Below are 11,704 nucleotides of genomic sequence, written 5' to 3'. Positions count from 1 at the left end.
ATCATCCCATAAATTTATGTTACGCTATTGTGGGTCATAAGATATGAACTGTACTGTGTCTGAATATAAAAACGTTTGACCCGTGCATAAAACAATTACTAAAACCATTTGTGCATGTTGATATATAAAACTATTTTACATTATGTATTCCTAATGTCTTGGTCATTGTCAATGACATGTTCTTACATAGTGGACTTAAATACTGCTGAGTACAGTGGGAGCTGAAAATATAATAAACAAAATAATTTGATTTAGAAAAATCCGTGTTTGGGACACTCTAAGAATCTAAACCACTCTTTTTGATATCAGTAGTCGATTGTGGGTTAGTTGATTAGCCGAGCGACTCCGTAACTGGCCGAGAATTGCCGAATCATCTGTCCTGCCCGGACTGCTGGAAGCGGCCGCAACGCCATGTTGGCGAAGTCTCTCATCTCTGTGAGAAAAAAAATGATAGAAAACATACTTGTCGAGAAGAAAGGATAGATCGCCGAGGGAGGCTAAAGATTTTGGCGATTAATTCGTTGAAAAGAAACGAGCCGAGCCGGATCCGCTTTGGTTCCGGACGGGCCAGGGAGGCTAAACCTCCCACCGTCCCCATGAATAGCGCTGCTGATCCGAACAGCGACTTTCCATGAAAAAAGACGTTTGTGTTGCTATTCGAGCTTCGTTATACCAGTTCGTTAAAGGGATTTTGGGGCCTGCTTCAAGAATCAGCTACGCTTGCTCTATGTAAGCAACTAGACGCTGTGTGTACCAGTATTTATTACGGTATAGGTTTTTTTTTTTGTTAATTTTTTTGCGATGAGTTTGCCATCGAAAGTGATCCCCAAACCCGCCGCTATCGCAGTTAGCGGACCTGGAAGTGGCCCCTCTCCGTCGAGCCAACTGCGGGCTACCCTGACCTCCGTGTCTCTACCGCCGGGAGCCCCAACAGCTCCCCAGCCCGGCGCGGTACCGCCGCCCCAGTATCCTTTGACTTGGGTAACAAGGACATTGCTTGTGATTTTATGCATTTGACTAACAGTAGCACACACTGGTGTTTTATTAGTGATGGGGTTAATAGAGGTCTGATACGGGAATGATGGTTTCGTTTGGAGGTAGTTGGGAGGGGAGGGGAGGGGAGGGGACGATTAGCTGGCTAGGCAAGCTAACGTTAGCTTATCAAGCTGCTTGTACCAGCCAAGGGAAATGTCAGTTTAATTTTGGTAATTGGTGCATATGACACTACTTTCAGCAACACGTTTGTTGGAACTATAGTTGTCATTTAGTTATAGAGGCAGTCTACGTTATAGTAAAGATGACATTGTTTTTGGAGCGAAGCTCCATCACCGGCAAGCTATCGGGCTTTCTACACCGGTCACCGGCTTTGTTCAGTTGTCGTGGTTGGCTAGCAAGGTGCATTAGCCTGGTTACTGTAATTGCGAGCTCTATTAAGGCTAACAAGAGCAAAAACCGGTGAATACAACGTCACAGACCAACAAATCATCCACGTCAGGGCGGTGACCCGGGGCTTAGTAGTTAGACAAACGTTAGCCTAAGTAAGGCCCAGTTTATGTTTATTGCACTGTTACTTTTAATAGCTCCTAGAGGGGTGCGACGTGCACTTTTGACAGGCCTGTCAGCTCGGGCCGGTGAGCTCTTAGCATGGCAGTCTGCAGAATGTAGCCATAAAATATCTAGCGGAAACTATAGTTTCACAGCTCATGACAGCTGCAGTGACTGTGACAGTGCAGTTTGTCTTTATAATTCTTAGTGTTTTGTTCTCCATCTCCCAAAACTGTGTGTCTAAATATTTAGACTACAGTTTGAGGCTCTGTCAGCATTTTTTTTTTTTTAGTAATTTTTTTTTTAACCATGGCTTCATGCTGCCCCTGCTCTCTAATTCTTCACCTCAGAATCCTACAGAGATAGTCCAGTGTTACTCTACCCTACTTTTGGTGGAGTGAAGTCACTATGGTTATGTCACCTCCTGTTTTATTTACAGCATGGTGGCAGTAGTGTGTGAGAGGGGATTAGGTTGACATCTCCTGCCTGCTGGTTGCAGAGAGATGTGTGATCTGACAGCTTCTGTTGTGGCTGAGCTTTGTGGTGGGTTGTCTCAACCCGATTTCCTGCCACCCTCTATCACGGCGTCCCTGGGTTTCTGAGATCTGTAAGGGGCAGCAAGTAGCTGGTCATGGCAGGTGGCAGAGTGTCGTTTTTGAGTTGTCCGAGTTAAACGAGTAAATGAAACACAACACAAGCTCTCTTTGTTTGTTGTGTCATGTCCTGCTTGACACTCTAGGCTTTTGAGATGAGTGTTAGGTTTACTTAACCCACTTTGAGTTGTATGATAGTCGTTCACCAAGTACAAAACCGCGCCACCTTCCTTCACTCAATGGATGCCTTTACCTGTGGTGTCTTGGAAGAATCGTGTTCCTTGGACATAATTGTTTTATTGTTCAGTTTGGTTTAATCAGTCTTCTCTTAATTTTTACCTTTGGGTAATGTGTCAGATTTAATGTTTATCACATTTTGGAATTTCTGACCCCGCTTGATGAAGCTGTGGCTATTGATCCACTGATATAGTCCATTTCAATCATGAAAAGGGACAAAGCTTTAGCACGCACCTACCAGACTGCCATACAGACATATTCTTGTTACTGTATGTTTTTAAATGCCATTAACAGAGTCAAATTTGGTCAAAGGTTATTTCATATTATTTCTCTAGTTGTATCAGTAGGTTAGGTAGACTTGACTGTATACTGATGTCATAGCAATGTATCAGGGACACATGTACTTCTAATTTAGCCCAACTTTACAGCCTTGCAATAAATCAGTTTTTTTATTCACTTAAATATTAATTAAAATATATTTAAAAGTAAATTGTGAATAAGTGAATTTACAAAAAAACTTAAACCAGTTGCCATTGTCCTAGGATCTCTGTAACTCTCAGAATCAACCTGATAGTCCTTGGCCCCATGTTAGACAGTGAACTAGATTGCTCTGCATTTGAATTCTATGTCTACATGAAAACCAACCACTGTGAGTGTTACCATTTGTCTGACCTCTTATTTTCCTTAGATCTTTGAGGTCAGGAGTGTGGGAGCAGACTGGGTTCCGTTTGGCCTGGGCTCCTGGTGTAGGAGAATTGTTACTTTGTGGATGTTGGCATGTGTGTTTGTGGAGTCCTTGGATGCCTGATGGGGAGGCGTGTGTGTGTGTGTGCTGTACATGGGCATTTGGGGGGCGGCGTTTGTTTCTGTTCCTGGTTGCCACAGAAACACCCTGCGCATGCGTCTGCTGCTGCACTTGCCAAACAATGGCACTGCTGCTTAGCATTCAGAGCGAGAGGCCAAGGTGGTGCTTCCCACCATCTGCCAACAAAAGCCCAGGTCACCCAGCCTGCCTTTGCCCTCCCTCGTTTCCTTCCATCCCCCACACCTCAACCCACTGCAGGCCCAGCTGAGAAAACTGAGGGCTTCTCTTCATTTTCCCCTGCTCCTATCTATGGGCACTCTGCTAACCGTCATCTACACGATACAATACTTTGATCATTCGCTAAACAGATCCCTCCTTACTCTGTTTCAGAACTTTACACATTTTTTAAAATTTACTTGCTCTCATGATTGGTTTTTGTATGAACAACAGAATGACAGTATTTGCCTAGAAGGAGCATGGGAACTGAATGTAACCTGCAAGCCAGACATGCCGTCACAGCCAATGTTAGTTATGAGATGCAGCTACGTAATAGCTGCATGCCCACCTGGTTATTCACACAGCACAGTAGTCCTGTATTTTAAGACAGGTGTGGGTAGCCTGCATGAGAAAAATATTTTCATGAGTAGACTTACTGTGGGATGTTATAAATAAACTGCTGAGTTGTAATGAGCCAGCATGCAAGACTGTTCTTTCCAGAGAAGGAGTGGCCTGTTAAAGAAGACATCCTGCACACCACCATTGCTCTCTGAGTTTTTTATCTCAAGTGTCATTCACACATCACTGTGGATATGTTTTTCTTAAATCAACATAACCCTCTCTATTTACTCTAGGAGTTTTTAATTGGGGAAAACTAGAATTTCAATCTCATTACTGTCAGCAGTTCTTACAATAATTGATATTTGCAGTGAACTTTGTTTTTTGAGATCCATCCCACCCACACAATGATGCTGTAATGTTGATGCTGGAGTTCAGAATTTGCTTTATAAATGCAATATTATAATATTAGAATATACATTACATCTGGTAGCCTAAGCCATCAACACCTAGCTAGTTGTTTCTAGCAACAGTTAGTTTCCCCTGATTCCATGTTCTTCTTGTATGCTGTTTATGTCAACTGTCTGACTCTTTTTAGTATTCTGTTAAGTGAAATGGCTGCTAATTCGGTTTTCATTCTCAGGCTAGTATGTACCTTATTCAGGCTAGTATGTTCCTTATTCAGGCTAGTGTTCAGGCTAGTATGTTCCTTATTCAGGCTAGTATGTTCATTATTCAGGCTAGTATGTTCATTATTCAGGCTAGTATGTTCATTATTCAGGCTAGTATGTTCATTATTCTGGCTAGTATGTTCAGTGCTGCAGTTTAACACATGCACTGGTAACCTGATGATACTGACTGCTGTCTCTGACTATTGGAGTTTGTTTCTGGTTCTGCTGCAGAATCCCTAATCAGTGTAATTTGGCTCATTTAAATATTTGACAGTTTAACCATCTTCATACTTAACATTTCATGAGTGTAATTCAGATTTTCTTAAACATTTGTTTTACAGGAAACAGCTGTACTGCATTTCGACTAAATGACAGTGAGGGCTGTAGTTTTCACAGCTTTTGTTGCACCTTGGCAGTGTTTCGGAGATACACAACACCTCCGTGGAGTCTTATAGATGCTAATGTCCTCCAACAAATACAGGCTACACTTTAACACCTACTGAATGTTCTAGTTTTCTCCTCAAACATTGCAATGATTTGGTCTTTGGACCATCATTTGGAGGAGTTATATTGGTATGTACTGTCCAACAAATAGGTGAATCTCCTTATATGCAGGCAGTGTGTAATTATGTCCGGTCTTAAAGTATTGATGATACCTTCATGTCATCATCTTATCCTCATCATGTTTACAAGATTTTAGTTACTGAAAGCCATAGTAAATCATGACTTTCTGCCTTATCAGTTTTGGGCAGAGCTTCTTATTATTTTTGACATTTACATTTTCTTTGTATTTCCCTCCTTTGAAGTTCAGTTACTGTATTTCTGCAAACACAAGCTCTGCCATTGTTGCTTAAGATTTGGTTTGTAAGATTTGAATCCACCAATCTACCTCCTATTGTTCATACTAAAGAGCATTCTCAGCAACAACATGCGGGCAGAGAGAGTTCTGCTTTTATCTGTGTGTGTGTATGTGTGTGAGACAGAGAGAGAGACAGAAACAGTAAAAGAGAGAGGGCAGTGGGCCAGCAGGGAGAAGGAGGGTTTGTGTCTGCACCATCTGGGCCCTCTCTACTCATTTCCTGTGCCTCCATTCTGAACCCTCTGTAGACAGATATCCAGGTAGCCCACATTATTCAGTGCTGACTTGTGAAGTGTTTTTATTTTTCAAGTCTGTTTGCCATATTTAAGTGACACAAAACATTTTGCTATGGAGAAAAAAAAATTGCGTGTAACTTTCCAGAACTTTTTTGATTTAAAGTGTATTTGACTAGAGAGCAGCTAAGTCAGCAAAACCAACTTCAGAATCTCTCTTGTTTTCTTCTTTACTGTTATTTCAGGTGTTTTTACTTAAGAGGTAGGTTGTTACGTACACTGCTGTGATGCATTAGTTTATTCTGTAATACCAGCTACAGTTGTTTGAGTTGTGTTAGTGTCCTGGCAACACCCCTGCTATTTGTAAGGCTGTATCTACATCCTCATGTCTTCCCCTTTCTCTCCCCCTCTCACACTCAGTACTTAAGTGGCATTACAGTAAGCTAATGATGAATCAAGAGCCACAGCACCATCTCATCTCCTTCTTAAATGAGGCTTGCGGGTCACTGTGTAATCAGGGGACATAGAGAAGCAGCTGAAGGTACTTTATGATTTCCTCAGTGAAGGTGGGTCAGGGTGGGCATATTTTAGGCTGCGGTGCCAGATTTGTTTTGGACCCAATTTTCAATTTGTGAGCTGTAAACTACAAAGCAGTTTCACCTTGTTTAGAATTAGGATCCCCGTTACAGATAAGAGTGGATTTACAAAATATACACATGAACCTGGACTCAGTTGTCATATGAAATCTGGGGTGACAATCTTCCATTTTCCTTTGAGTTCACAAAGTTGATTTAAGATTGTGTGCACCCTCATCTGAATACTGCATTTCTTCTTAGAATCGTTTTGTCCAGTCACATGTTGCAGGTAATTTTTCACCGACAGTGACTCACACTTTCTGTTGTAAGTCTAAGCTGACATTGTATCTACCCTCTCTACTCAAGCAGAAAATTAATGAAGATCAAACTAATACCTAATATCTAATTAGTGCAGTCAGCCAGTTTGTATCAGGCATTTATAAGGTTGTGCCTGATACATGCGGTAAAGCTCAAATGCACAGAATCTGCATCCATCTGGTTATCTGCCAGCCTGTGCAAAGGGTTGACAAATTATGTTTTGCCAATGTGATCTCTTGGATATGAATGTTTTTACCAATAGCAGTGAGCCTACGGGCCGTAACAAACCAAGCTGATATCAAAGAATTAGTGGTGATGAAGATCAACAGCTATGTAGCTTTTGTCTGGAATGACAAGTGGCGATTGGGCACTGATTGCACTGATTTGCTTAGCTGAATGTAGAATCACAGTGACCCCTCTCACTGACAGGACCAGAGGTAATTTAACGCTGAATTGAATCAGCCGTAAAGCTGCCGACATAAGTCCGACTAGTGGAGGCGGTGTGGGGAAACGCCACAAAAACTAGGCCTACAGACATTCAGAGACAGCCCAACAATTTCCAACTTGTCACGACGTTTCAAACTGCAAAATGAGTAAAGTTATATCAGGCTGGGTAAAATCATTTCAGAATGTGACCGAAAAAAATACGTACTGGAGGAAATTTATTACTAATATGGAAGCCATACTCTTAATATAAAGATGTAGAAGCGAAAAACAATCACTCAGTTTCTCAGTTAACCCATGTGAAAATTTCCATGTAGCGTTGTCAAAATGTCACTATGCAGTTGAGTTTTTTCTCGAAACACGAAAGTGTCTCAGTTAAACACACACGTGTTTCCCTTTTCTGAGTTTGCTTAGTATGTGGAAAACATCTATCTGCAATGACTCGAGAGATGACAACTCTTCATGCTGGCTTTGAGCCATTTCAATAATCTCTTAGTTTTACAAATTGGCAGCAGTTGTAGAACATCAGGTCTGCCGAAATCTCTGGTAGGTTTATATGTCTCATCTCACCTGATCGTGCATTTGCTTTTTTTGTCCTTGCCACAGTTTACGGCAATTCCATGACCTGAAGTATTTAAAAGTCAAAAGTTTTTCAGTTTTCTTACATTCCTCGCATTTGCTGCTTGTAATAACCACAATATGAGTTTTCAGATTATGAAAATATGTAAGTTATAAACAAACACGTATCTGTGTGTGATACTGTCACTATATGGGACATTTTCTCAATTAGTACCAAAACAAAAACCCATTGTTATTGTGTTCCTCCTCACCTAGACTGTGAAGTCTGTAAAGAGACTGAGCCTCTAATTACTCCTAATTTGTGTGTGTGTGTGTGTGTGTGTGTGTGTATGTGTATATGTGCGGTGTTGGTGTTTCTCACTGGCAATGAAACAGATGATGCATCCTTCTGTGCTTCTGCTTTTTGTGTTGCAGCCCTCCTGTTAAATGTCTCTCTCTCTCTCTCTTTCTCGAGTAGAGGTGCTGGCAGGGGCCCAAGAGCAATGACGACTCCTCCAGGCGAGTGCAGAGTAAATTAAAAAAAAATGTTAGGAAAAGGGAGGCATGATTTGTGTTAAAAGGAAGGAGAAAGCCAGACATTCGGTTTCCCCTAAATCATGTGATCATCACTGTGTTATCCTGTCTGTCACAGACAACTGCCTGAGCAGGTTACTAACCACAGGGCTTCCCTCTTCTATGTGGCTATTACAGCTTCCCTCTTTTGTCTCCTCTTATCATCTGCGTGATGTTTCCCAAGTGATTCTCCTTTTTCCATGTATCCTCTGTCTTGGTTTGTGCTCATACAGTTGCCTGATCTGTAAGAAAGACTGCAGTGTTACAGGATTTTATAAGTTTTGTGAAAGGAGGTTATTTTACCTTTTGCAGAAGGAACAGGGAATTATTTTGAATTAGTTTGTACCTTTGCTATTCACATATAAGGGCTAAACTATTGTCTAATCTTGTGCTCTGTCTTTCCTCTTGCATGAAGTAGTTGAGAAATCCATTTCAGATTTTCCCTTTCACTCTTGCAGAATGGTAAAAGTACAGAGTGTGCTCTCAACTGGGGCTTTTCGGGTTTTGTGGGGTTGTTGGGGAAGCCTTGAAATAAAACTAGCTGAGCGATCATGGTTTTGAGGAAAACCCTGTGGTTCAGAATCAGCTGAATGCAGTTCATAAAACCAAAAAACAGTAGAAAGCTGCTGTTAGGTCAGTGTTTGCTAAATGGGAAACTTTTAGACCTGTGAGTCTCTTATGTGTATGCGTAAAATGTGGCATTAAAAATGGTCTTAGGTATATTCTCCAGTTGCCTTTAGAGTTTTCCTTTAATGCACCCTTTCCAGAATCCCACGAGTTCAGGCATCACTGGACGACCGACTCTTCCCCACACAGCCTGGAGTCGCTGCAGTCTACAGCGTGAGTCACAACACGCTTACATACATATCCACCTGTATGGAAGCTGTAGAGCATACAGACTAATTGCATGCTTAAAATAAGCAATATGTATAATGAAATGTAAATGGTATGTAGTTGCATATGCCGACATTGTAGTTTTCAACACTTCGTTTGTGAATATTATCCTTTTCAGTTTTTGTTGAAGCTGTTATGAGAAGGTATTAGTTCAGCTTTGGCTTTATTGAACTGAACTACATCTTACTGCAAGTTTTTTCTAATGTTTACACTAGTTTACCCTCATTGATTGATTGAATTAAAGGCAGAGCATGTTTTTTAGACTATTCATCATGAATAAATTAACCCGTTTTCTTTAAACATCTTAACCTTTAAAATATGGTTGCATTTGTTTCAGCATGTCTAAATAATTACTTACAGTTTGTCCCGTTCCATTATGCCTTTGTGGTTTTATAACCTGCAGTATACCAGGAAAAAAAAAACTACTTTCTCCTCCTTACGTTGTTACATATATTTTTACATTGTGTTATATGAACAACAAAAATATACTTTATTTAAAAAATGTAAATAAATCTGCAACAGGTTTACCAGGTTCTGCAAGCATGGTAGATGTGCAGAAGAAAACAGCATACTTGTTAAAACATAATGCTCTAATCTGACGCAGGACTCCTGCTGTGGAAATTTGTCACTTCCTCTCTCTTACTCATTTAGGAGTATTAGTATTATCAGATATTTGTCCTAACAATTTTCACATAAACCTAGCTGTTTTTATTTGAGGCACCTAGGGGCATCAACATGTGTGTCAGAGTGACAATTACATTTGGTGACAGAAGGAAAAAGACATTTATGATTTGTTGTCTTGTCTTCAGTGAACAGCCACACCTACTGTATCTCCTTAAGGACCAAAGAAAAGATGATGTGGCATGAGCTCTTCCGCTCAAGATGCTGGCCTAACATGACTTACATTCTTTGCAGCTGGAAATTATTTTACATCTGCATTTACCAGAAAGGCATTGATTGGTTAGAGGGTTCTGTACACTTTGTAAGATACGTGACAGTCTTAACCACTGAAGTCACTGAATCTTCTGCCCTCAGCGTTGTTTGGAAATTTGTAAAAACTATAGAAATTAGCACACAAGAATTTTGATTTCCTTTTTCACCTCATGTTTGGTTTATTTTCACACAATCCACTGAACTAATAAAATACTAGTGGGACCTGTTTAGACATATTTTGTGGATAGTACAAATATTGTACAGGTGATTTTTTTTTTTTTTTTTTGGAAGTATTGGCTTCTGTGTTTTTGTTAGTCCCATTGTGCTTTTATTTCTACTATATGACTATTATGAGCATAGCACTATACCTCAGATTTGCCACTTAGGCAATTTGACAACACAAAATAGATTTTTCCAGGCATGACATTTCTGTAAGTAGCCTAATATTGTTCAAGAGCAGTCATATGTTTGAATACAGGCCAATCAGCTTTGAACTATCCACTGTAGCTCAACAATACTAGAGGCATCACACAGCTTTTATGAGATATTCTAGTGCGGAAAGTTTGTTTTAAGGGGGTTAGGTTGCAACAATGATGACACTGGTTGAAATACCCCACCACCACCCACACACCCACCCACACACACTCATCCCCACCCCACCCAATCACCGCATGTACAGCCTTCATACAGCGGCTTGCCTCCCCTCCCCCATCCTATCACTCTGTATGTCCTCAGAACCAGTCACTTGGTTAAAACAGAGCAGGCTCCTCCCCTGGCAACAGCAGCTAGATTAGTTGCTTTATCCCAGGTCATATGAGGGAAGTGGGCCACAAAGAGAGGATGGAGAGATACAAAAGGGATTGTTACTATGGAAGCTGTATATTAAAGGAAATGTAATACCCGGTAGAGGCTGGGAAAAGATCTTCTTTTTTTAAATGTTAGCACGAGAAACTGTTGAAGCCTTAAAAGCAATAAGTGCTAGGTTGGGTAAAAAAAAAAGCCTTTGAAAAAAGGTGGCTTGGTGAAGTTTTTCTAGCAGTCTGTCTCCTGTTTTCTTTCTGCAGTATCCTGTCTCATTCCCTGGTGTGTCAGGCCTGCTGCAGCAGCTGCGGTGGTGCCAGGCAGCAGCTGCAGCAGCCAAGGCCCATCCTGCTGCTCCACAGGCTAAGACCTGAGTCAAATCTCATCTCTGCCTGATAATGCTTACTCTGCTGGTGTCTACCCACAACCCTCTCTTGACCCAGAGACCTGTTTACCATGACTCAGTTGTATCAGTTTTACCAGGTGTCGTATCTGTCACAGATGAGTGAGAATGTAATTTGATTACTTGACCCAGTTTGGCCATTTTAGGCCCAGACATCCTTGCACAGCATAGCTTGGCACCAAAGGCTGCAGGAAAGGCCAGAACCCTGTCTTTAGCCAAGCACAGCAGGCTTCAACACCTAAGCACAGCTCAGGTCTTCACCTCTGCACACATACAGGAGCTAATCCTGGATTTTGAGCGCTTAATTTACATTCCTTAGTGGGAGCAAGGACTCATGACCTGTGGAATCCTGCCACTGCTCTTCCTCCCCCTGCATCAGTGTGACATAATATCTCATTTTGTGTCTGAACTGGCTGTTCTTGTGAAACAGGTACCCAGGCATGCTGGCCCTCCTTACACCGCTCACGACATCACAAAGGGACACCCTAGCTTGGCAGGCACCCCACCCGGTCATGCCCACTCCCCAGCGCTCTCTCAGGTATCAGTACCCACAGCTTCCCAATATCGCTACCCTAAGGGCTGGGAGGCAGGCGGAGGGGTGAGTTTGTCACTGTGTCCGCCTTCATCCTCTCTCAGTGTTAATTTTTGGTCTGTCTCTCTGCTTACGTTTTTGTGACCTGTGCTAACACCAGTGCATTACTATAATT

General features: G+C 41.5%; 1 protein-coding gene across 8 annotated transcripts in view; it reads left to right on the top strand.

The window, feature by feature from the left end:
- Positions 1 to 370: 370 nt before the first annotated feature.
- eif4g3a (eukaryotic translation initiation factor 4 gamma, 3a) overlaps positions 371 to 11,704 on the top strand; it is a 45,609-nt gene continuing 34,275 nt past the window's right edge. For 5 of the 8 annotated variants that reach the window (XM_067505905.1, XM_067505903.1, XM_067505899.1 and 2 more), the window contains exons 1-3: positions 372 to 965; positions 8,734 to 8,806; positions 11,428 to 11,595. In XM_067505905.1, the coding sequence (XP_067362006.1) occupies positions 802 to 965; positions 8,734 to 8,806; positions 11,428 to 11,595 (405 nt within the window). In that variant the 5' untranslated portion in view covers positions 372 to 801. Of the gene's footprint in view, positions 966 to 8,733; positions 8,807 to 11,427; positions 11,596 to 11,704 lie in introns of all 8 variants that reach the window. The other 3 variants (XM_067505901.1, XM_067505900.1, XM_067505904.1) reach the window with 2 other exon arrangements.

The sequence above is a fragment of the Channa argus genome, chromosome 5 (assembly GCF_033026475.1).
Source record: "Channa argus isolate prfri chromosome 5, Channa argus male v1.0, whole genome shotgun sequence".
Taxonomy (NCBI): Eukaryota; Metazoa; Chordata; class Actinopteri; order Anabantiformes; family Channidae; genus Channa; species Channa argus.
Note: the sequence above shows the minus strand (reverse complement) of the source record. Positions and strands in the feature narration are given on the sequence as shown.